General features: G+C 46.3%; 1 protein-coding gene across 1 annotated transcript; it reads left to right on the forward strand.

Annotated features, from left to right (window-relative positions):
- Positions 1-1448: 1448 nt before the first annotated feature.
- FAM170B (family with sequence similarity 170 member B) lies at positions 1449-24401 on the forward strand. The gene is made up of 4 exons (XM_057736955.1): positions 1449-1534; positions 9651-9770; positions 22173-22318; positions 23653-24401. The coding sequence occupies exons 2-4, from the start codon at positions 9730-9732 to the stop codon at positions 24399-24401; spliced, it is 936 nt and encodes a 311-aa protein (XP_057592938.1). The 5' UTR covers positions 1449-1534; positions 9651-9729.
- Positions 24402-25345: the final 944 nt, after the last annotated feature.

The raw sequence follows: 25345 nt of genomic DNA on the forward strand, positions 1-25345 counted from the left end.
CTGTTGGCCTATCATTGTTTACAGTATTTTCTTATAATCCTTTTTTTTTCTCTAAGGTGTACAGTAATATGTCATGGAATTCTAATATATTCTATCATAGAATATATGGGGGTTTGAATAAGTAAGTAAATAACATCCCTTTGCATTATCAAATTTGGAAATGACTGAGAGGTAGACAAACAAGTTAAGCAGGTGGAGATGAAAGTATCAGAGTTATTCTGGTTTTCAAGTGAGTCATGACATGTCAATATCACTCTACAGGCCCTAGAGTGCTGCTTGGTCCTTGCCCCAGTTCACGCAAGAGGTGAGCGTGGCTGGAGTTGGAGTGCTGGCACCAAAGATGCAGAGGATGGATAGGTTTGGGATGGGATTTAGAGGTGGAGATGCCAGGGCTTGCTGATATAGATTTGGGGGAGAAGGAAAGAGTGATTCATCCTCAGTCCTAGGGTTTGGCGCCATTGGTGAGGACGTGGAAGACCTGGGGAGCACTAGCCTTGGGAAAGGTCTGCAGCTGGTCTCGGGTCTCCCGGATTAACTCTTCGGGAGCCAAAGGATGGGCTGCACTTGGAGAGAGAGTGAACCCCGTGTTCCCATGGGAGTTCAAGCTTGTGAACTGGGGGTAAAAACACAAGTGTCAGAAATTGTTCTAGAATGTGCTCTGAGAACCATGAAAAAAGCAAGGGAGAATCGGCCTAGAGGGGCCGTGAGGCTCTTTTGTGGTGAGATGGAGTGTGCAGAGGGGTTGCTTAGACAGAGGGAAGCTGAGCTGAGCTGACGATGCAACCAGAGGCACTGGTGCCTGTGACATGAAGCCTAGAAGGGCCAGGACCAGGCTGTGCTCAGTGAGCCTCCCACTGACTGATTCTTTGTCTTCTGACTCATTCGTCATAATCCCAGACTTGTCAGATAAATTAAGAAGTTAAGTTAATCACATCCTTCAAAGAATATGATTTTTCACATGGACGTTATCATTAGATGACAAACAAATCTCCCAGGCTGCATATGCAGAGTGCGGTGAAGCCACTCAGGACGGGACAGGAGGAACTGATGAGTCGGGGAGGAGGGCAGAGCATTCTGGAACCTGGCGTGCCTGTGCCCAGGAGCACAGAAGACCATGGCGAAACTAAGGGCAAAACAATCACTGCGCCCGGGCGTGGCTGTGTGGGAGGGGGTCAGGACGTCTGTGATACACAGTGTCCTGTCACTTGGTTGCCTGGATTTGTAAAGTCTGTTTTCTCTTTCAAGAAGCTAGTTGCAGGAAGACATGAAGGGAATATGTGAAACAGACGTTCAGAGACATGAAGGAAAGATCCAGAGGTTCTAATACTCATTTGCTATGTGTTCTAGAAGGAAAGAGCAAGCAAAACAGAAACAAGGGCACATCAAAAGAGAGAGGATTAATGTTGGCGGGGCGGAGTCAAGATGGCGGCTTGGGAGGATGCGGGGATCACGGCTCCCCACAAATAGATAGGTTGTTGGAGGCCGGTGGGGGATCTGAGGCCCAAGCAGACCGCAGGAACACCGGAGCGACTGGGTAGGACCTGGGGGAAGTCAGGGGGGCGGGGAAGGGGAAGCCAGACGGGACTGGCGCCCCAGAGGGGTGGCTGGGGGAGGGGGGAGGTTCCCGCCTGGAGAGACTGTTAGGGGCTGGGGAGATCCGAAACCACAACTGGGTTTCTCCCACCCGGGAGGCCAGGGGGCCTGCTGGGCTCCCCAGCCGGGTCCTCCACCCTCCAAGGCCCCCTCTGGGCTGCCTGGGTCTTGGGGGTGTGGAAGGGAGGGAGGAGGGGCGAGGAGATGGAGAGGCAGACTGGTGAGGGTAGGGGCTTTGAGATCGGGGGGGCGGGGAGGCGAGAGGCCCACTGGGCTCCTGGGCCTGGTTCTTCACTCTCTGGGCTCCCTTCAGGCACGAGGGTCCTCGGGGCGTGGTGGGGAGGGGGACGGGGGAGGGAGAGAGGCAGACAGTGGGGGTGGGAAGGGATCTCTCCAGGTCAGAAGAATAGGGGAGGCGCCTCCGGGTATTTCTTCTGGGCAGGTCCTCCACCTTCCAAGGCCCCTCTGGGCCAGTGGTCCTAGAAGTAAAGGAGGGAAGCAGTGGGGGGAAAAGAAGAGAGGTGGAAGGGGGGAGGGACCCTCTGGGATCAGAGGATCAGGGGAAGAGTGGAAGGCATTTCCACTGCCCACTGGCCCGGGAAGCCTGCTGGGCTCCCAGGCCTGGTCTCCAACTCTCCAGGGTCCCCTCCCGGATGCGTTGGTCCTGGGGACGTTGGAAAGTGGCAGGGGAAGAGGAAGAGAGACAGACCGGTGGTGGGACATTCCAGGAGCAGAGGACCAGGGGAGGTGCAGAGGACCTTTCCCCTGCCTACTTGGCCCCAGCAGGCCTGCTGGGCTCCTGAGTCTGGTCCCTTGATCTCTCCGGCTGAGTGGGTTGTACAGGCATGGGAGGGAGGGAGGAGAGGAGAAGAGGAAGAGAGGCAGACTGGTGGGGTGGACCTCCCAGGGCCAGAGGATCGGGGGGACGCTGCAGGAAATCTCCCTACCCACTTGGTACTGGGAGGCCTGTTGCACCCGCAGGCCTGGCCTTCAGTCCTCCAGGGGCCCCTCTAGGTCTCACTGGTCCTGGGAGTGTAGAAGGAAAGCAGGGGAGAATAGAGGTGGGCAGGGGAGGAGGCCTTCTGGGATTGGGCGATCAAGGCAGAGAAGGTATTTCCCCTGCCCACTAGCCCTGGGAAGCCTGCTAGGCTCACGGACCTGGTCTTTCACACTCCAGGGGCCCCTCCAGCTGCTTGGGACCTAGGAGAGTGGGGCAGGGGGGACGGGGAGAGGAAGAGAGGCAGACAGGGACCCTACCAGACTGGGAGATCTGGGGAAGTGCCGCAGGCATTACCCTAACCCAGTTGTTCCTGGGAAGCCTGTTGTGCGTCAGAGTCTGGTCTGCTGTCTTCCAGTGCCCCCTGTAGCTGTGAGGATCCTAGGGGAGTAAGAGGGAGGGGGCGAGGAAGAAGAGAACCCAAAGGGGAAAGATCCTCCAAGATTGGAGGACTAAGGGAGGTGCCTAGCATTTCTCCCACCAACTTGGGCCAGGGGGAGCCTGCTGGGTACCTCGACCTGAGCCTTCGCCCCCAGAACCAGAGGCATTCCTGGGCCCCTCTTCCTCATTGGGCCTAAGCCCTATTCCCCACCACCCCCAGGGCCTTTTCTAAGTGTAGGCCCTGCCCATTGCCTAACCCTAGCCCTGCCTTATCTAAGCCCCACCCCCACAGCCAATGCCTTTTCTGGCTTTTTTTTTTTCCCTTTTCCTTTTTGTTTTTTCTTCTGACCTCCTCACTTTGGCTATTGCAGTTTGCAGTTGTTTTACCTTCCAGTTGTTGCTCTATCCTTTTTTTTTTTTTTTTTTTTTAATTTTTTCGTTTTCTTGCTCCACACGGCTTGTGGGATCTTGACTCACAAGCCCAGGGTCAGGCCTGAGCTCCTGAGGTGGGAGCTCTGAATTCAAAACATTGGACTAACAGGGAAGCCCAGATCCCAGGGAATATTCATCAGAGTGTGGTCTCCCAGAGGTTCTCACCTCAACACCAAGACCCAGCTATACTCAACAGCCTACAAACTCCAGTGCTTGAAACCTCAGGCAAAACACCCACCGGGACAGGAACACAATCCTGCCCATCCAAAGTGGGGGGAAAATGAGATGACAAAAAAATATGTCACAGATGAAGGAACAAGGTAAAAATACACAAGACCAAATAAGTGAAGAGGAAATAGGAAAAATGCCTGAAAAAGAATTCAGAGTAATAATAGGAAAGATGATCCAAAATCTCAAAAACAAAATAGAGAAAATACAAAAAACAGTTAATAAGTACTCAGAAGAACTAAAGCGCAAACAAACAGTAATAGATAACAAAATAACCGAAATTTAAAATATTCTAGATGGTATAAACAGCAGAATAACTGAGGCAGAAGAACGAATAAGTGAGTTGGAAGATAGAGTGGGGGAAATAACTGCCACAGAGCAGGAAAGAGAAAAAACAATAAAAAGAATGGAAGACAGTCTCAGAGACCTTGGTGACAACATTAAGCACACCAACATTAAAATCATAGGCATCCCAGAAGAAGAAGAAAAAAAGAAAGGGTCTGAGAAAATATTTGAAGAGGTTCTAGTGGAAAACTTCCCCAACATGGGAAAGGAAATAATTAACCAAGTCCAAGAAGCACAGAGAGTCCCATACAGAATAAACCCAAGGAGAAACATCAAGGCACATATTAATCAAACTAATGAAAATTAAACACAAAGAAAAAAATATTAAAAGCAGCAAGAGAAAAGCAACAAATAGCATATAAGGGAAAACCCATAAGGACAACAGCTGATCTTTCTGCAGAAACTCTGCAGGCCAGAAGGGAGTGGCAGGATATACTGAAAGCCCTGAAAGAGAAAAACCTACACCTAAGAATACTCTACCCTGCAAGAATCTCATTCAGATTCAATGGAGAAATCAAAAGCTTTCCAGACAAGCAAAAGTTAAGAGAACTCAGCACCACCAAACCAGCATTACAATAATTGCTAAAGGAACTTTTCTAAGTAGGAAACACAAAAGAAGGAAAAGACCCCCCACACACACACAAAAAAAAAACTAACCCAAAGCAATTAAGAAAATGGTAATAGCAACATACATGTCAATAATCACCTTAAATATAAATGGATTAAATGCTCCAACCAAAAGACATAGATTGGCTGAATGGATACAAAAACAAGACCCTTACATGTGCTGTCTACAAGAAACCCACTTCAGACCAAGGGACACAGATAGACTGAAAGTAAGGGGATGGGAAAAGATATTCCATGCAAATGGAAGTCAAAAGAAAGCTGGAGTAGCAATACTCATATCAGACAAATTAGACTTAGTAAAGACTATTACAAGAGACAAGGAAGGACACCACATAATGATCTAGGGATCCATCCAAGAAAAACATATAACAATTGTAAATATCTATGCACCCAACATAGGAGCACCTCAATACATAAGGCAAATGCTAACAGCCATAAAAGGGAAAATCAACAGTAACACAATAATAGTAGGAGACTTTAGCACTCCACTTACATCAATGGACAGATCATCCAAACAGAAAATAAATAAGGACACACAAGCTTTAAATGACACATTAGACCATCTCGACTTAATTGATATTTATAGGACATTCCACCCAAAAACTACAGAATTCACTTTCTTCTCAAGTGCACATGGAATATTCTGTAGGATAGATCACATCTTGGGTCACAAATCAAACCTCAGCAAATTCAAAAAAACTGAAATCGTATCAAGCATCTTCTCTGACCAGAATGCCATGAGACTAGATATCAATTACAGAAAAAACCTGTAAAAAATACAAACACATGGAGACTAAGCAATACACTATTAAACAACCAAGAAATCACTGAAGAAATCAAAGAGGAAATCAAAAAATACCTAGAAAAAAATGACAATGAAAACACAACAACCCAAAACCTATGGGGTGCAGCAAAAGCAGTTCTAAGAGGGAAGTTTATAGCAATACAGTCCTACCTCAAGGAACAAGAAAAATATTGAATAAACAACCTAACCTTACACCTAAAACAATTAGAGAAAGAACAAAAAGACCCCAAAGTGAGCAGAAGGAAAGAAATCATAAAGATCAGATCAGAAATAAATGAAAAAGAAATGAAGGAAACAATAGCAAAGATCAATGAAACTAAAAGCTGGTTCTTTGAGAAGATAAACAGAATTGATAAACCATTAGCCAAACTTATCAGGAAAAAAAAGGGAGAAGACGCAAATCAGCAGAGTTAGAAATGAAAAAGAAGTAAAAATGGACACCTCAGAAATACAAAAGATCATGAGAGACTACTACAAGCAACTAGATGCCAATAAATTGGATAACCTGGAAGAAATGGATAAATTCCTAGAAAAGTACAATCCTCCAAAACTGAACCAGGAAGAAACAGAAAATATGAACAGACCAATCACAAGTACAGAAATTGAGACTGTGATTAAAAATCTCCCAACACACAAAAGCCCAGGGCCAGATGGATTCACGGGCGAATTCTATCAAACATTTAGAGAAGAGCTAACACCTATCCTTCTCAAACTCTTCCAAAATATAGCAGAAGGAGGAACACTCCCAAACTCATTCTACGAGGCCACCATCACCCTGATACCAAAACCAGGCAAAGATGTCACAAAAAAAGAACATTACAGGCCAAGATCACTGATGAATATACATGCAAAAATCCTCAACGAAATACTAGCTAACAGAATCCAACAGCACATTAAAAAGATCATACACCATGATCAAGTGGGGTTTATCCCTGGGATGCAAAGATTCTTCAATATACACAAATCAATCAATGTGATACATCATATTAACAAGCTGAAGGATAAAAACCATATGATCATCTCAATAGATGCAGAAAAAGCTTTTGACAAAATTCCACATCCACTTATGATAAAAACTCTCCAGAAAATGGGCATAGAAGGAAATTACCTCAACATAATAAAAGCCATATATGGCAAACCAATGGCCAACATCATTCTAAATGGTGAAAAACTGAAAGCATTCCCTCTAAGAACAGGAACAAGACAAGGGTGCCCATCCTCACCATTATTGTTCAACATAGTTTTGAAAGTTTTAGCCACAGCAGTCAGAGAAGAAAGTGAAATAAAAGGAATCCAGATTGGAAAGGAAGAAGTAAAACTGTCAGCCTTTGCAGATGACATGATATTATACATAGAAAACCCTAAAGATTCTACCAGGAAACTGCTAGCACTAATTGATGAGTTTAGTAAAGTAGCAGGATATAAAATTAATGCATAGAAATTTCTTGCATTCCTATACACTGACAATGAAAGAGCAGAAAGAGAAATTAAGGAAACTCTCCCATTTACCATTGCAACAAAAAGAATAAAATCCTAGGAATAAAGCTGCATAAGGAGGCAAAAGACCTGTATGCAGAAAACTATAAGACATTGATGAAAGAAATCAAAGATGATACAAACTGATGGAGAGACATACCATGTTCTTGGATTGGAAGAATCAACATTGTGAAAATGACTATCTTACCCAAAGCAATTTACAGATTCAGTGCAATCCCTATCAAATTACCAATGGCATTTTTCACAGAACTAGAACAAGAAATCTTATGATTTGTATGGAAACGCAAAAGACCCCGAATAGCCAAAGTAATCTTGAGAAGGAAAGACAGAGTTGGTGGAATTAGGCTTCCTGACTTCAAACTATACTACAAGGCCACAGTGATCAAGACAGTATGGTACTGGCACAAAAATAGAAAGGAAGATCAATGGAACAGAATAGAGAACCCAGAGGTAAACCCACACACTTATGGGCAGCTTATCTTTGACAAAGGAGGCAAGAATATACAATGGAAAAAAGACAGCCTCTTCAATAAGTCGTGCTGGGAAAATTGGACAGTAACATGTAAAACAATGAACACTTCCTAACACCATACACAAAAATAAACTCAAAATGGATTAAAGACCTACATGTAAGGCCAGACACTATAAAACTCCTAGAGGAAAACATAGGCACAACACTCTATGACATACATCAAAGCAAGATCCTTTTGGACCCACCTCCTAGAATAATGGAAATAAAATCAAGAATAAACAAATGGGACCTAATGAAACAAAAGCTTTCATACAGTGAAAGAAACCATAAATAAGACAAGAAGATGACCCTCAGAATAGGAGAAAATACTTGCCAATGCAGCAACTGACAAAGGATTAATCTCCAAAATATATAAGTAGCTCATGCAGCTTCATACCAAAAAAGCAAATAACCCAATCCACAAATGGGCAGAAGACGTAAATAGACATTTCTCCAAAGAAGACATGCAGATGGCTAACAAACACATAAAAAGATGCTCAACAGCACTAACCATTGGAGAAATGCAAGTCAAAGCCACATTGAGGTATCACCTTACACTGGTCAGAAAGGCCATCATCAAAACATCTAGAAACATTAAATGTTGGAGAGGGTGTGGAGAAAAGGGAACTCTCCTACACTGTTGGTGGGAATGTAAGCTAGTACAGCCACTATGGAAAACAGTTTGGAGGTTCCTTAAAAAACTAAAAATAGAACTACCATATGACCCAGTAATCCCACTACTGGGCATATACCCAGAGAAAACCATAATCCAAAAAGAAACATGTACCACAATGTTCATTGCAGCACTATTTACAATAGCCAGGATATGGAACCAACCTAAATGCCCATCAACAGATAAATGGATAAAGAAGATGTAGCACATATATACAATGGAATATTACTCAGCCATAAAAAGGAATGAAATGGAGCTATATGTAATGAGGTGGATAGACCTAGAGACTGTCATACAGAGTGAAGCAAGCCAGAAAGAGAAAAACAAATACTGTATGCTAACTCATATACATGGACTCTAAAAAAATGGTACTGATTAACCCAGTGACAGGGCAAAAACAAAGATACAGATGTAGAGAGCCGACTTGAGGATGCAGGGTGGGAGGGGCGGGGTGAAGGGGAAGCTGGGATGAAGTGAGAGAGTGGCACTGACAAATATACGCTACCAAATGTAAAATAGATAGCTAGTGGGAAGTTGCTGCATAACATAGAGAGATCAACTTGGTGATGGGTGATGACTTAGAGGGCTGGGATAGGGAGGGTTGGAGGCAGTCGTGGGAGGGAGGAGATATGGGGATACATGTACAAATACAGCTGATTCACTTTGGTGTACAGCAGAAACTGGCACAACAGTGTAAAGCAGTTATATTCCAATAAAGAGCTTTAAAAAAAGCAAAACAAACAAACAAACAAAACTAATGCATGGACATACACACAAACTTTATACATGCAGACCCACCCACTCCCCCCTACATGCAGCCCCCACACATAAACATACGCACAACCACACACATCCACACACACACACACACACATCATACTCACACACCTTTAGCATCATTCTAAATAAACTTAAAATTGATTATCTCGAAGAAAAAAAAAAAAAACAAAGAAGTGGCAGTGAGCAAAGAAACCAGTAAAATTTATATTTAAGTTTAAATAAGTAATGATTATTTACAAAATTGTGATGCCATCGCTGTACATTGAAATCCCACATATTGTCAATATGGGAGGTTGTGTGGGAGAAAGAGGAGTGACAGATATAAAAGCATTGTACTATTCAGGGACATAATATAGAATATTGATTAATTCTCAATAATGATAAAAAATATAGTATTGAATTTGTATAATGTAAATTCAGAAAGAGCCCCTAGAAAGAAAAAAAAAATGTGGGGGGTATGGAAAACGTCTAAGCAATTACAAGCCATAGGGGAAAAGAAAGTGGAGAAAGAGAAGAAGCAGGAGGAGGAGGAGAGGAAGATGAAGCATGAAAATTCTTGTGTATATTCTTTTGACACAGACATGAGAATTTCTCAGGGCAGATACAATTTTTATTCCTGAAACTGCAATGTGTGTGTGGTGTGGCCAGTGTGAAAATGTTTGAGTAACAGTATTATGTATATTGGTATTAGCCCCTAGTATTTTGGGGAGCCTGGTCTCCAAGGCTGCTAGACCCAAATGTTGGAATGTAAGCACCTCTTTCTCTGGTCTCTTTGTCCTAGTTTGCATCTCAGGCTTGGCTCCAATGCCAGACTGCCCCGGGACAGAATAAGAGAAATAAGTGCTGCTTCTGCCAACCTGATGGGGTGGCCTCCAGTGGACTTCACCAAGAAAATCCTCAGGTAGGGAAGCAGACGGAATGAACTGTGAGACCACTCTGACAGAAAGGGCAGCAACATGGGAAAAGCAAGAGTCGGGGACAGGACAGCCCAGTGCCTGGTGAGGCTGGTGAGGTAGAGGGTGGGGATGCTGTGCGGACAGCTTCCGGTATGGGCTGAGGGGGACCTGTGGGTGTCAGTAGAGGTAGAACAAGCAGGGAAGGGCAAGGCTACGCTCCTGTCTCTTCTCTGGTTTGGGAGGGGTAGCTAGCGTAGAGATGATAGCTGTTATTCTCATCAGTTGGATGAAGTCACATGCAGCAGGCCTTCAATCAGTATAGAAATCTCTGAAGTGATGGCAGGCACAGAACCAAGACACTCTCAGCTTGTCTTGGTAGCTGCGCATTTACTACTGGCTCAGCCCTGAAAGAACCACCAGTGTTGTAGAGGACCACGTGGAGGGTTTTGTGCACCTGGATTGTGGGTGCCTGAAAGTCTGGGCAGAGGGAGCAGACTCCACTTCCCCAGACAGGGAGGTGGGCAGGTGAGCAGAATGGTGGGAAGCGAGTTTGTCCCCAGAGAAAGAGACTTTTTCCTGGCAAAAGAAACTTTTTAGAGGAGATAGTATCTAAAGAAGCTTTATCAGAAGTTGAGCCACATAAAACCCTTGATGGCCCTGTAAGGAAAAAGGAGTGGCAGCCAAGATGGACATGACTTAGCCTCAGGCAGACTAAAATCATCTCCTTTCATCAACTTCTTAAATGAGGATGGCAAAGACTCACTCAGCCGAGGGAAGAGGGGTGAGAAGGGGGAGGAGGAATGGGTGCAATCCCAGGGTGGTGACAGGAGGTGACTGACACCAGAGCCCTGCAGTGGGGGACGGTCATGCTCTCAGACATCATCTGGTCCTGGGGAACTCTTCCACCTCCTCCCCCATTCTGAGTGGGGATCCTGTGTCTGTGCTCTGAAAGCAATGAGGGGGAGGAACGAAAGGTCAGATTTAGGCCAAGGACAAGAGAGAAAACTTAAGTATAGTGTAACTTCTAAGGTTCAGCTATTGTTCCTGAAATCGGTGAGGCATTTTGTCTCTCAGAGGGAAACGTCTCTTCAAATTAATGATGATTTACAATATGTCTTAGCATTTGCCTGGTACAATTGAAAATAAACATTGTAAAGCTGCCTTAGCCTTCACAAGATGGAAATGATGCCAAGGCCGGGGCTCACATTAGCTCTTTAAGGGGCTCAGTTTCTCAGGACTGGTGGATGGCGGTGGGTGGAGGAGCTGTGGGCTGGGGCAGGTGTCCAGAGGGGGTAGGAAGGGACATGGGGAGGGCACTGGGAGGGCTCTGGTGGTCACTGATGACAACCCAGCTTGCTGTGACGGGGAAAGCCTGTGCTCTGCCGATGGACACGGGTCCTAGTTTAGACACCTGGTCCACAACTCAGCAGCTACTTGACCTTGGGCAAGTGAGGCAAATTGGCAGGAGTGGAGAGGGCTGGGGGTTCTCTAGGACTGTGGTAAGGATCAAATGACATGATGAAATGCCTTGCTTTGTGCCTGGCACATGGTTGGTGGTAGATGGATGCTAATTCTTTTCTGTTTATGAACTTGGGGCTGAGAAGACAGACTCTGGGTGGGCCTTCCTCCCATCCAGGCAACTGGAACAGCTAATTCACATCTCAAAATGCCCGAAGCCCAGTCATAGCCAATTTCCCCACTCTAGCCCCTCAGGCAGCGAGTGGCTAGAGAGGCTGCCCTGCCCTGCCCCCAGGCTGGCTCCTGCTCCACCAGTCCCCTGTCTGCCTCCGGCCGCCCTCTTCTCTGCAGCCTGGGTCCGCTTGCCCAGCTGGCTTTGATCAGTCTCTCACTGAACCACTTTTCTGTCTTCATTCGTCCTTGTTTATGTTTCCTTGCAAACAAATGTCATGTCTTTCCCACGGGCTTCTCTGTAGCCAGTTTATTTTAATCCTGTGTAGATAGGGCCAAGTTTCTGCTCTTTGCTCCAGCCCCGTTTTCTCCATCCACTGAGCCAAACGCTGCCTTCTGACACCTGTCCTGGGGTCCTGGGGTGAGGGACGTGCCTATGGGACCCGGTATGAAGAATCCTGGGGATGGATGGGCAGGAGGTGTGAGGTTTTGCAAAATCTTACTTGTGGGTGTGTATATATATATATGTATATATACACACATATATATGTATATACATATTTTGTATATGTATGTATGTATATATATATATGTATGTACGTATTTTTTAAAAGTTCATTAGTATTTAAATAAAACGAAGTAATTTATCACTTATTTTCTTACATGTTTATTGTACAAAAATTAGAAAATAAGGATAAACAAAAGGATTTTTCCAAAGATAAATGTTGCTGGGACTTCCTAGGGGGTGCAGTGGTTAAGAATTCACCTGCCAATGCAAGGGACACGGGTTCAAGCCCTGCTCTGGGAAGATCCCACATGCAGTGGAGCAACTAAGCCCATGTGCCACAACTATTGAGCCCATGTGCCGCAACTACTGAAGCCCATGCGCCTAGAGCCTGTGCTCCACAACAAGAGAAGCCACTGCAATGAGGAGCCCACGCACCACAATGAAGAGTAGCCCCTGCTCGCCGCAACTAGAGAAAGCCCATGTGCAACAACCAAAACCTAATGCAGCCAATAAATAAATAAATAAATAAAAAGATAAATATTGCTCAGTTTTTCATATGTATCATTCTAGACTTTACATATATAAGCATGTATGTGTATACATATACTAGGTTTCCATACTGGGATTGTACGGCACATTGGACCCTTGAACAACACGGGTTTGAATTATGCAAGTCCACTTATACATGGATTTTTTCCAATAGTAAGTACTACAGTAGGTTGAACCTGTGGATGAGGAACCTCGGATACGGAGGGCCGACCATAAGTTATACTCCTATTTTCAACTTGTGGAGGGTGGGTGACCCCAACACTCCAAGTTGTTCAAGGGTCAATTGTATATGGTTGAACTTACTATATTGGGAACATATTTTTTCAAGTTCTTCATGAACTGCACTGCATCCCTTTGTTTAGTCATCCCATATTTTATTCAACCCATGGGTTCTCAAACTCTAGCAGGCATCTGAATCAGTCACACAGAGGGCCTATTTACACCCAGATGGCTGGATGTTCTGGGGTGGAGCCCAATAATTTGCATTTCTAACAAATTCCCAGGGGAGGCTGATGCAACCCAATCAATAGAATCTCCTTGCTTGGGACACTGGTTGCTTCCGAGTTTTTGAGTATAAATAACGCTATTGAAAATAGCCCAGAAAAATCTTGGCATACTGTTAATTTCCTCAAAGATAAATTTCTAGACGCAGGACTGATGAGACTGAGGGTATCATAGATTTAAAGCTGTTGCTACATATTGCCAGAACATTTGTTTCCCTTAATATTTCTTCTGGAATATACCAGTTCTGGACCTTGTGTTTATTTAATTCTCTCTCTCTCTTTTTAAAGATAAAATGTGTTCATCTGATCTAGCTAATCTAGTTGAGAAAGCTGGATTCCCCTCCCACAGCGGGTACGAACCCAGGAAACCACACCCACTGCTCCTAGGCTGTTTCTTCATCTGTTAATGGGGAAAGGATACTCCTTTTCCCACATTTCTAGGTTGCTGTGAGAATCATAAAATGATGGTGGGAGTGAGTGCCCTTTCTACACTGTGACCCACATGCAGGTGGGAGGGTCTGAGCACTTCCCTGAAGGATTAAGAAACAGCCTTTATTGTGGAAACTTCCAGAAAGTTAGAATTACCGAGGGAAGCCTGCCTAAAGGATTTGTCTTCCCAGCCAGAACTGTGAGCTCCACTAACTGCGTGTAGGAGCCCCCAGTGGTGCAACAGTAAATGTATAACCACCGGCTCCCACCCTGGGGTGGTGGCAGGGCAGGCAGGGAAGACCTTGATTTTAGCCTTGGCAATTACCATGACGTAAATCCTCCCTCCAAGCCCTCTTACAAGCTACCAACGTGTCATGAAATGTAGTAAGATAATTAGGAATTGATAAATTTTGAATATTTATTACTTTTATGTATAATATCTATTTAATTGTAAATTTATATGGTTTTAATTTCGATAATGGCTGTGTTCCACAACTGGCTTGCAAAAAATTCTTGACAGATTTAACAATTGGCTTTTGTCAGTCAGTCCTAGCTGGCCCCAGCTCACCACTGGATGCCCCTCTTGGCTGTGAACTCATTCAAAATGCAAGTCACTTTTCCATCTTTCTGGAGGAATAATGCCTGGTTATGTCGACTTCAGTTTTTACATTCAGCTGTGGGCAACACACTGGTAATTTGAATTATTTAGGTTCCAAACGTTTGGCATTTATATATTAAAATGGTCCAACATTAGGCTTTGCAAGGACTGAGGTCTGGGGTCCTGCTAAGACGTCTGGCTCTCACGCAAGTCTGCCAAGCTCCTCCTGCACACGTCTGGTCTCCTGCAGAGAGAAACACAGCAATGTGGGGGAAGCAGGCTTTGTTTCCAGAACCTCAGCAGTGAGGTCTTGAGAGATCCGTTTTCAATTGCTGCCATTCTTGCCTTTTAATTATCTTCGTTTGGCTTTATTGTGATCAATTTAATTTGTTGTGGGTTGGGTGGTGAATCCGACTGTGTGACTGCTCCTTATCACTAATGTTATACTAATGTTCTTGGCCTGTCATTTTCCAAAAAGCCAACTTGAATTTGTGTATACGTTGTGGTCCAAATACCAGCTAGTCATACTTCTTTCACAAAGGCAGGTAAGTAATAGGAAACATTATTTTGGGGTCTCCGCAGTGCTATTTCACTGTCATGCACCACTGCTTGTGAATTTGTGCTATGTCAATAGCCTATTATGTATTGTAGCTAATAAAGTAATAATATATTTGCTGGGTTATCTTCAAGTTTTAGGGAATCATTTTAAAAGTATAAATCAGAATTTAAATAATATGCAGATGCTTTTAGACTTCTCTTGCAAATAATAAAAAATTCATGTGGTCCCCTCTGATCTTTTTTTTTTTTTTTAATAAATTTATTTTTTTATTGGCTGGTTTGGGTCTTCCTTGCTGCGCACGAGCTTTCTCTAGTAGTGGAGAGCGGGCTGTGGGGGGGAGCTACTCTTTGTTGCGGTGCATGGGCTTCTCATTGCAGTGGCTTCTCTTGTTGCAGAGCATGGGCTCTAGGCGCGCAGGCTTCAGCAGTTGTGGCACACGGGCTCAACAGTTGTGGCTTGTGGGCTCTAGAGCAGAGCTCAGTAGCTGTGGCGCACGGGCTTCATTGCTCTGCAGCATGTGGGATCTTCCCGGACCAGGGATTGAAGCCGTGTTCCCTGCATGGGCAGGTGGATTCTTAACCACTGCGCCCCCAGGGAAGCCCCTCCCCTCTGACCTTTATCATATTTGTTGAATTTCTAACAGTCAGGGTGGACTTGGAATGGTGTTTGAGGAGAGCTGTCTGTCCTTTGTGAAGTGAATCAATGCTGACCTCCTCACCAACACTGGCGGGGCTTCTCTTTCCTCCCCAGGATTGGCGCCCATAGTGCCCAGGATGCCGGCTGGTTCAGGTGACAGGTGGTCAGGTGGGAGGCGAACTGCTCTCGCTACTTTCTGCACATTCCCTGTGCACTGTGAGCGTGTTAGAGCCCGGTCTTGCCTCCTTGACCCTGAGGTCCTCCACTTCACGCCTCTGGACACGCTGATCACGTGCAGCAACCTGCCCACTGCAGCAAAGCCAAGTGGGATTTAACCTGGGAAGGTAAGGGTGGTTCAACATTTGAAACATCAAGCAATGTAATGTACCACATTAATAGAATGAAAGGACATAATCACGTCAATTGATGCAGAAAAAGCATTCCATAAAGATCAACATCCTTTCATGATAAAAGCACTCAGTAAACTAGAATTAGAAGGGAACTTCCTCAACATGAAAAAGGCCATATTCAAACGCCAGCAATATCCTCAATGGTAAAAGACTGAACGCTTTCCCTGAAGATAAGGAATAAGACAAGAATGCCAGCTTTTAATTCAACAGAATACTCAAGTTCTTGCCAGAGCAATTAGGCAAGGAAAAGCAATACAATGTGTCCAAACTGAAAAGGAAGAAGTAAAACTATCTCTATTTGCAGATGACACGATCTTATGCATTGAAAATCCTAAAGTATCCACACCTCCACAAAAAACTGTTTGAATTAATAAGCGAAGTCAACAAAATTGAATTTTACAAAGCTGTATTTCTGTACAACAGTAATGAACAATCCAAAAAAGACGTTAAGAAAACAGATCCATTTACAAAGCATCCAAAAGAATAAAGTACTTAGGAATCAATTGTAATCAAGGAAGGCAGGATTTGCACACTGAAAACACACAGACATAAACCCCACTGTGGAAGGGGAGCCGAAGCCAGTCTCACGGCACTGCGGGGGTGCAGCCAGCAGCGGACGGATGGGCTCAGTGGACTGCCTCACGTGCTGGCCCCTGAGTCTTGGCCTCCAGTTCCTTTCTTGGGAACTTTCCTGTGGGAATTTCACGCAGCCAGATCCAGCCTTCCAGGATTCCCCCACCTTACCCCCACTGCATTTCTGGAAGGCGTGGGATGAGCTACAAGGCTTTGGGTGTAGGCTAGGGAGGGACAGTGGCCGGTTTCCCCTGGGACACCTCTGCCATCCAATAAGCAACTGCATCATCTTACAAAAGAGACACTTTCTCTGAAGGACTGGCATAGGAAAAAGCCAGTCTTAAGACAAGAGTCTGCAATCTCCATTCTGATTGTAGGGATAAAAATAAATCATCCTAGTTCTACTCTGGTGAACCGTGAGCTGCTCTCCAGTGGGTGTGCAAATGCCTTGGATGTGAACTGAAGTTTGCACGGGAGTAAGCCTAGCACATTTAGAACCTGTGCTAACTCACTGTCGGTCTTTTAGGGTCCTGGGATCTCCCCCTCCATGTGGGAGCCATGCTTCCAGAAGGTTCCCTCAGTACGAGTTAGCAGCTGATGTCCTCAGAGCTATGTCTAGGGTGACCTATGGCCAGCACATTTCTGACACAGAGAGAAAGAAGGCCCAGCCCTTTCCCCAGAGCTCTCCACGTGGTTCTAAGAACATTCAAGGGGGGGGGGGGGGACCAGCAGCTGGGATCCTGGAGCTCCTGGGTCACATGTATGGCTTTCAGCTGGGATGTCCTTCCTCCCAGCTGAGGTCACCTTTCCAAGGAAACACAAGTTGGAAAAAGACACTTCTGAATCCAAAAGTCTCGCTGAACATTTGCAGTTGTATGGAGTCAGAGCTGAGGTGGAGGGGCCCCGGGCCAGGCTGGGGCTCTGGGGCCTGGAGCACAGCCAGGGACATGCCTTAGGGCCCCATAGGGGTGTTCCCCTCCCTGCTGCTGATGATAGAGAAGTCCTAGGCTATTTGTGTGGGCGTCCTGAGGTTTAGGTCAAAACCCCAAGACAGCTCCAAACAAACCACGGAGAAACAGCAGCCTGTTATTTAGTCTGAAGGAAAACAAAGCAAACCTCCCTTCCCCATTTGCTTGGGGAGACTGAGGGAGAACTCTTCGTATCCTATTTCTCTGAGGCTGAGTTTTCCCTTACACGGTCCACTGACTCACTTCTTTTTAAATAGTGACAAGAAGCAACAGAAATGAACGCAAAAGATGATACTTCCTTACTCTGATCCTTAGCTTATCTTCCGGCACTTTCTCTGCCGAGTTAGCACAGGCTGAGGTTATCAGTCATTTCTGGGAACTGGCTTCCACTGGGACGGACTCCCAGTCTGGAGCCCACACTATACCTGGCCCGCAGCATCAAAGGCAACTCACCACTTCCTCTCCTCTCTCCGTGTTAGGTCTGATAATAGGAGTTTTTTGAGAGGGGCAGTGACAAGGTGGCTGGTACCCCTTCAGGGGGCCTTATTTTCTAGTGTGAAGGGAGGTGTGTTGCCCACTACACACCTTACACAGCAAGTGGCTCAGTCACAGAAATGTCATGCCCTGGGCACCCCCAGGGGTAACGTCAGGCTCCTTGGCCAAGTGGACGGGCTATTTCTGGAGGCTCTTTAGCTCTGGGATGAATGATCTGATTCTCCCTGTAGCCTAGATTGTGGCACAAGCCCATCTCTGGAGTTAGAAGTGAAGGCAAGCAAGAAGTGGCGTCTCTGCTTCCTGCTGGGGCTGTGGCTGCTCCGTTTCCTGTTAGCGTCTTCTCGGCTGAGAACAAAACGGGTGGGGGGCAGGGGAGGCTGAGAAGAGGAGGATTTAGAAGAAAAGTGGAGACTGGAAAATCCTCCAGGCCTTCTTGATGAGGTTTAAGACTTGCATGTGATGTGTGAAATGAGTTGGCTGGGAGTCAGAGCTCCGAGAAAGTGCTGCGTTGGTCCTTTTGGGGTTTTGCACACCAACCCTGCCGGCTTCGGCAGTGAAGCATCAAGTTCTTGGAAAGGCTGGAGACCCAGCTGGAAAACTGCGGGGGCTGGGACATAGGGGGCTGGGTGGCCTGGGCCATAACCATCCTCCCACCACCTCCCCCCCCCCGCCCCGCCCTTCCCCAGGGAGGGCAGGAAGGCTGTATGGGTGGCCTTGGCTAAAATTCTGCTTGGAGCGGGAGGCGGGGCTGGGACAGAGGGGCTTCCCGTGGCTGGAAGCAGCCCGGAGCCCACGTGAACGTGCAGGATGGTGGCACACTTTGGTGGGGCTTTGCTCTAAGCCGCCCCGCGAAGCAGCCTGAGGGAGACATTAGGCAGCCTGACAAAGCAGCCCTGCCTCCTGGCTTGAGGGGTCAGCACGCCACCCTCATATCTCCTACCTCTACTTTTTTTAACCCCTTGGAGTCCCAACAACCCTCTGTAATATGTGGTTAATAGTGTCTCCCTGGTGGGATTGTTGAGAGGGTTAGAAGGAACATATGCAGATTCTGGGGCAATAAAGAAACGGACCCAAGTAACTGGAAAATGGTGTTTTCAGCTAGAATTGGTAAGGCTAGAGACAAAAGGAACTGTGTGTACACACTGTACTGTAGTTGGTGAAGTAGCTTCCCAAGGGTTAATGACCTTGAAGCTGCTGTCCCTGAGCACTGGCGTTGAACAAGTGTGTAAATGGACGGTGGGTGGGGGCAGCCTCCCTCCCCAGTTGTGCTGGGGGAGCCACGGTGCTCGACTGGGCCAGGATGGTGCACTACAGTCCAGTTGCTGGTCAATGAGCTGTCTCACCAGAACAGACATAAGCAGCGCATGGAAAATCCAAGTCTCTGAATTACTGTGGCTGAGTAACAAATTAGTGCATGAAACTGCTCACAGTCTCTGAGGGTCAGGAACTCAGGCAGGAGATGGCTGACTTCAGAGGCGGTGGCTTCTCTCTGCCCTGAGATGTCTGGGGCCCCAGCTGGGAGATTCAAAGGCCGGAAGTTGGAATCATCTGAAGGCTCGTTCATTCACGTGTCTGGTGGTTGGCTGGGACCTTTGCTGGAGCTGGTGGCTGGGACACCTGCATGAGGCCTGGGCTTCCTCACAACATGGTGGCTGAGTCCAAAGGAGTGTGGAGAGAGAGAGAGAGACAGAGAACCCAGAGGAAGTCATATTGTCTTTATGACCTAGCACTGAAAGTCTCCAAGCATCACTCCTCTGCATTCTGTGGGCGAAGGTAGTTACAAAGTCCACTCTGGTTCAGGAAGAGGGACCCTGTCTGTCAATGGAGAACTGTCAACATTGTAAGAAGAGCACATGGGATGGGAGCACTGGTGTGGCCGTGTTCTGAAAATACCTACAGTCTCCCAGAGCCCCACCTCATCTTTCTCCCTTTCCCTGAGGTCACCACTGATCCCAGTGGGGTGTGATTATCTCCTCTGTGCTTTTGCATTCATAGACAATATAGACTTGGTTTAGGGCTTTTGGGGAGGGGATACACATTTAGTTTTTATATAAGTGGAATTCCCTTACATCTTGTTTTTTTCACTTAACATGAATTTACTTATTAGTACATGTAGATCTCTTTACTGCAGTATAGTATTCTACAGTTTGGTTATGTTGTAATTTACTTTACTTCATTTTCACAGATTTTTAAAAAGTTTCCTTTTATTTTCTATTATGGATAATACTGTAATAAATATTTCTCCATGTGCTATTTCACACACATAGCACAAAATGTGAATGTTTCCCAGGAAAGAGATGTTAAGTAAATTGCTGAGTTGAACCACTTTTAATTGTAATGGGTGCCAGCAAATTTCCTCTGAGAAAGGCAAGTCACGCACTTACCAATAGAGTATAAAAATGTTCATTTCCTTTTGTTCTCACCAGTACTTAGCAACTGTCAATCTTTTTAATTCTTGCTTGCCTTGTGGTTGAAAACAATATACTGTATATCATGTGTTTTTAATTTGTAGTTTCCTTCCTATAGTTAGGTTGAATATCTTCTCATATGTTTATCAGCCATCTGTCCTTCTTCTCCTGAGAACTGCGTGTTCATTTCCTTTGCTGAACTATTCATTTCAGTTTTACTAAAAAGCAGAGAAATGCAAATTGAAACAGTGATTTTTTTTTAGCAATGAAATTTAAAAAGATGACAAGGATTCTCAATGCTTGTGATGATTGATACATTTAAGTTTAGAAGAGCCACCCTATAATTACAAATGTTAACTTATATTTTCTTTCTAAACATTTTAAATTAGAAAGTAGCCCCAGAGCCATATGAAAATAGTCTTAGTTGTTTTATACGAAGTGAGACCAAAGTTGATTTTTTAAAAAGTGAATAAAAATTTTCAGCATGATTTATTACCTGTCTTTTTTTTTTCTCCCAGATGTTTGTTATTTACTCTGTATCTTAAAAATTCAAATACATGATGTGATCTTTTTCTGGACTACCTGTGTCTGGAATAGATCTACTTAATTTTTGTGCTGGTACTCCTTGTTTTTATAAGGCAAGTCTCTGGATTTGTTAGGTAAGAAAGAATACATTTATAGTGTTTCCTAGTCTCATCGGGGAACATTGTCTCTTTGTAGGTGCAAGTGTGACTTTCCATCACTCCGTAAAGCTCTGTGGTGTTTTCTTTCACATAGTGGCTTCTAGTTCTGGAGAGAAGTACATTCCTAGATGCTGGTTGTGTGGGTGGTGTTGGCGTTACTTTCAGGATATTGGGATTACTTTCAATCCATCACATTTTGAGCTGTTGAGAATTTGGGATCCAGAGGAATAGGGCTGGTGAGACTGAGCAAGGGTTGGTGGCAAATGGGGAGAGGTGTTTTGGAGGAAATGTGTTCACACCCTAAGACATCCTGAAGCAGAGAGAGCTGGCAAGCCGGAAGACATGGCAGAGCGATTGTGTGTGGAGTGAGGTTTGAGCAGGTGGAGAAGCAGGAGGGGACTCTGAGTTGTGGGGTGAGAACCAGCGTGTCTCAGGGCTGCAGGGATCTGAGGTGCAGAGAGAAGGCAGCTCCCCTAGTCAGCCCATCCAAATATTGTCCAACCTGTTCATCATTTATTTATTCATTAATTTGACAATCATCTCTAGAAGGTGTCAATGTTTGCTAGGATGCAGTGGAGGAAATGCATGTCTCTCTCCTCATGGAGCTGACACTTAAGAAGGACATGAATGCAGGCAAGCTGTTATGCATGTACATGCACACGTTATAGAGTCTGAGGGTGATGGATGCTAGGTGGCTCTGAGAGGTGCTGTTTTAGCAGAGACTGCAGTGACAGAGTGAGCCACGAGGGGTCCAGGGGAGGGCGCTCCCGGAAGAAGGGAGGGTAAATGCAAAGCCCAGAGGCAGGAGCATCCCTGGTGTGTTTGAGTCCTGGGAGCTGAGCGAGGGTGAGCAGAGAAGGGGGAGACGTCCCCCCTGGAGGGCTCCACAGAAGGCCAAGAGACTCTGGAGCAGTGGCGAGGAGGCAAGATTTTGGGTCACCCACTGCTGCCACAGTTCAGAGGAAGTCCATTTTGATGCTGGGTGATGATAGTACGTATGTGAGCATGTGTGTGGCTAAGTGAATGTGGTCTGAATTTGTGTGTGTGTGTGTTTAAATGTGTGTGTTTATGTATGCTTGAGTGTACGTGTTCCTGAGTGATTATGTGTGTTTGTGTGAGTGACGTGTGTTCATATAAGTGTCTATGTCCATGTGTTTAGGCATTTGTGTCTCTGTGTGTGTACACATGTTTATATGTGTGTATGTGTGTGCTTTATATTTGAGTTCCTGACAATACGCGAGGCAGGAAAGGTCCCAGGGGTAATGAGATCTGGGTGGGAAGCCTCTCCTGGCAGCCTGGTTGGGTCTCTCTCCTTGCCAAGGGTAACAGAACAGACCGATGTCACTGATGAGGTCACAGAATAAAGCCAGGAGCCTAGTGACCATGAGCGCCTAGCAGCCACTCGGGCTGGGGGCAGCGGAAGGCTTCAGCACTGCCAGAGCCAACTCTCACCCAACAGCTGGAGCTCTGAGCCCCCGGGCACTGGGGTCGTCATGAAGCGCCACTTCAAGGACCATAGGGGAGAACAGTCACCAATGGACAGGAGCACCCTCGGCCTGGCCAGCCCAGAGTCCACGGAGGAGAGCGTGGAAGTGCGATGGACAGGTAGGTTGAAAGAAAGGGTGTGGCTGGTGTGTCTCTGAGAGTGGCGTCCTGGAGGGAGAGGGAAGGGTGCCAGGCTGCCCCTCGGTGCTGCCACCCAAGTACTGTGTTGGCCACGAACATGGATGGTGGGTCTGACTGAGGCTGCTGTTGTGACTACATGAGGTGATTTCAGGAGGTATGAGGATGAAATTGTAAAATGTTAGCCATTATATATTCTAACATGCTTTGAAAAAACCAGAATTGACATGTCAATTCTGTGATTTCAGCAGTGATGTAAAAAATTCCTTTATAATAAATGGATTAACGTTAATTGACAACATCAATTTGAAGTGGTCACCTAAGTGGGCAGCACCTAAGGGTCACACTGGCTCTTGGGGCCGATTGACCGGCACCAGCTCTGGCTCCATCAATCATTTCAATGCTCTGTGCCTCAGTTTCCTAATTTGTCAAAAATCATAACCATGGAATTTCTTAGGTGTTTTTGAATACTAAAAGAATGAAAATATGGCAAGCACTTAATGCTTATATGGTGATGGGATTCAATGAATGTTCAAGGAAAGTGTGAGACACCCCTGGGGGAAGAGGAGACGTGCCACAAATGCCAGGGGGAAGGTGGGGTTGAGTGGCCTGGCCAGGGCACTTCCCAAGCCTAGCTTTCTAAATTGGCTTTATTGCACAGTCATCTAAATACACAAACCCCACCAATGTTGTGTACAATTTGAAGAATTTTGCCATGTGCACATTTGTTTAACCAAGATCATGATGAGGAGTATTTTCATCACCCTCCACAAGGTCCTAGCGACCTTTTGCAGTCAGTTCCCCCACTGCCCTTCGCTCCCGATAACCCCTGTTCTGTTCTCACTCCCTATAGTTTTGCCTTCTCTAGAATGTCATCTAAATGGAGTCAAATCCTCTATGACCTTTTCACCCTGAGTTCTTTCATTTAGCAGAATGCATTCGACACTCATTCATGTTTTGCAGGTAACAGTAGTTTATTCTTATCAACAGGATCGCACTGTATGGGTGGGTGTCCCACAGTCTGTATTCAGCATGTGATGGCCTTTTGGGGTTTAGTCAAGGCTTTGGATACTACATTCATACATTGTTTGGTCCTCATCACCACATCCATAACTTTCAGATACACCTGTTTATGCATTTGATTCTTATCCTCGCCCCAAGAGGAAGGCATTTCATCCCCACTTTATGGGGAAACAGGCACAGGGAGGAGAAAGTACCTGCCCAGGGACCCCTGGAGGCTGCATCCTTTCAGAGACCTGAGGTGGGTTGTGGCATGGATCCCTCAACACTGATGAAAATGTCCTTCCACCTCCCAGGGACCTCAAAGAGGGAGGAGCCATCTCTGAGGCCGGGCCCAGCCGTTCCCCATGAGGACAACATCTACTTCTCGGGCAAGAGTCGGGGGATGCTGAGCTGGAGCAGCTCGCCATCATCTCAGTCCTCCTCCGAGTACCAGTCTTACTCCCAGTACCAGTCTTGCTATTCCTGCACGTACAGCAGCGAGGACGCTGCCCAGGAAAGTGTGTGTGCCTTCTACACCCACGTGAAGACTGTGCAGGGTGTGGCCGTGGCCTGGGAGACTGACAGTGGCTTCGAGCCAGTCAGCCGGCAGCCCATCATCCACGAAGCTGAGTTCATCAAGAGGCAGAGGCGGAAAGGTTCCTCCTTTGAGATGGCTTCCAACACCGACCTGCGGTGGGAACTGGAAGCCAGCAAGAACAACACCTGCTCAGAGCCGGATGACATGGAGCTGCTGGCGCCCCTGGAGTGCTGCCTGCAGGAACTGCGGGACACCCCTGACTGGCTGGTCACCACCAACTACGGGCTGCGGTGTGTGGCCTGCTGCCGGGTCTTCCCCACGCTGGAGGCGCTGCTAGAGCATGCCCAGCATGGCATCCAAGAGGGCTTCAGCTGCCAGATCTTTTTCGAGGAGATGCTGGAGAGAAGGCGGGCCCAGGGCCAAGTGCAGGAGCAAGAGCCAGAGCAGGAGGAACAGAGCGTTTCAGACAGGCCCCGTGTCAAGGTGCTTTTGTCACAGTCACAGTCACAGTCGCCGAAGCAGTGAGCTGGAGGTGATGTGCCCCTCTCTGCCCTCTCCTCTGGCACCTCAGTTGCTCCTCTCCCGGCCATCAGGACCAGAGCCACAGGGGCAGGGAGAGAGGATGAGGGCCGGGGAAGGAAGCAATTGGAGTGCAGAGCTGGGAGGGCCGTGAGAAGGGATGGGGAGCACACCCTCCCAAAGGGCACAGCATTTCAACCAGAGTCCATTTCAAAACTCAGATCAAGTGTTTCTGACGGTGGGTGCAAGATCTGAAGCTCGCAAGCATGTGGCCACAGGGATTTCTATTTTTGCTGGTGGGTCGAGTGGGTCATGACTCACAGGAGAGCCAACTGTAAATGAAGCTTCAGCCCTATTTTTTTCGTTGTTAGGAACTTGTCATAGGCCCTAGTTCTATGTCTTATTTTAATGGAATTAAACTTGAATAACAAAGTTTAAGGCAATGACTAATGGAATGAATCATGTTATCGGGTAGGACCCACAGGAAACTGCCATTTCTGCAGGTTACACGCTGGCACAGACATCCCAAGACGGCAGGTTCCCAGAGGTAGAGATGGGGGCTGAGTAGGTCTTGCTGACCCATAAGTTCAGATATGTCAACTCTCTTTTAAAATGTTGCTACAAAATTTGTCTTTGCTCTTTCAGGGGGCTGCATTCATTCAAGAAATGGCATGGGTGGCCTACTGTGTGTAAGGCATGCTGATGAGACACATACCCAACCTTACAGCGAGAAGCAGATAGAACAGGCGATTGCAAACCAAGGGGATGAATCACCTAAAGGAGGTATGGTGAGCCCAGTGGCGGTCCCCCAAACTCATGCTGGTTGGTGAAGAAGGAAAACTTTCCCAAGAGGCTGATGTTCACAAAGGCTTGGAGGACAGGCAGAATCAGTGAGACCGGGAGTTTTCTGCAGAGTCAACAAAACGAAGAAAGACTGTTTCTAGGAGTGA

Source organism: Hippopotamus amphibius, chromosome 5, assembly GCF_030028045.1.
Source record: "Hippopotamus amphibius kiboko isolate mHipAmp2 chromosome 5, mHipAmp2.hap2, whole genome shotgun sequence".
Taxonomy (NCBI): domain Eukaryota; kingdom Metazoa; phylum Chordata; class Mammalia; order Artiodactyla; family Hippopotamidae; genus Hippopotamus; species Hippopotamus amphibius.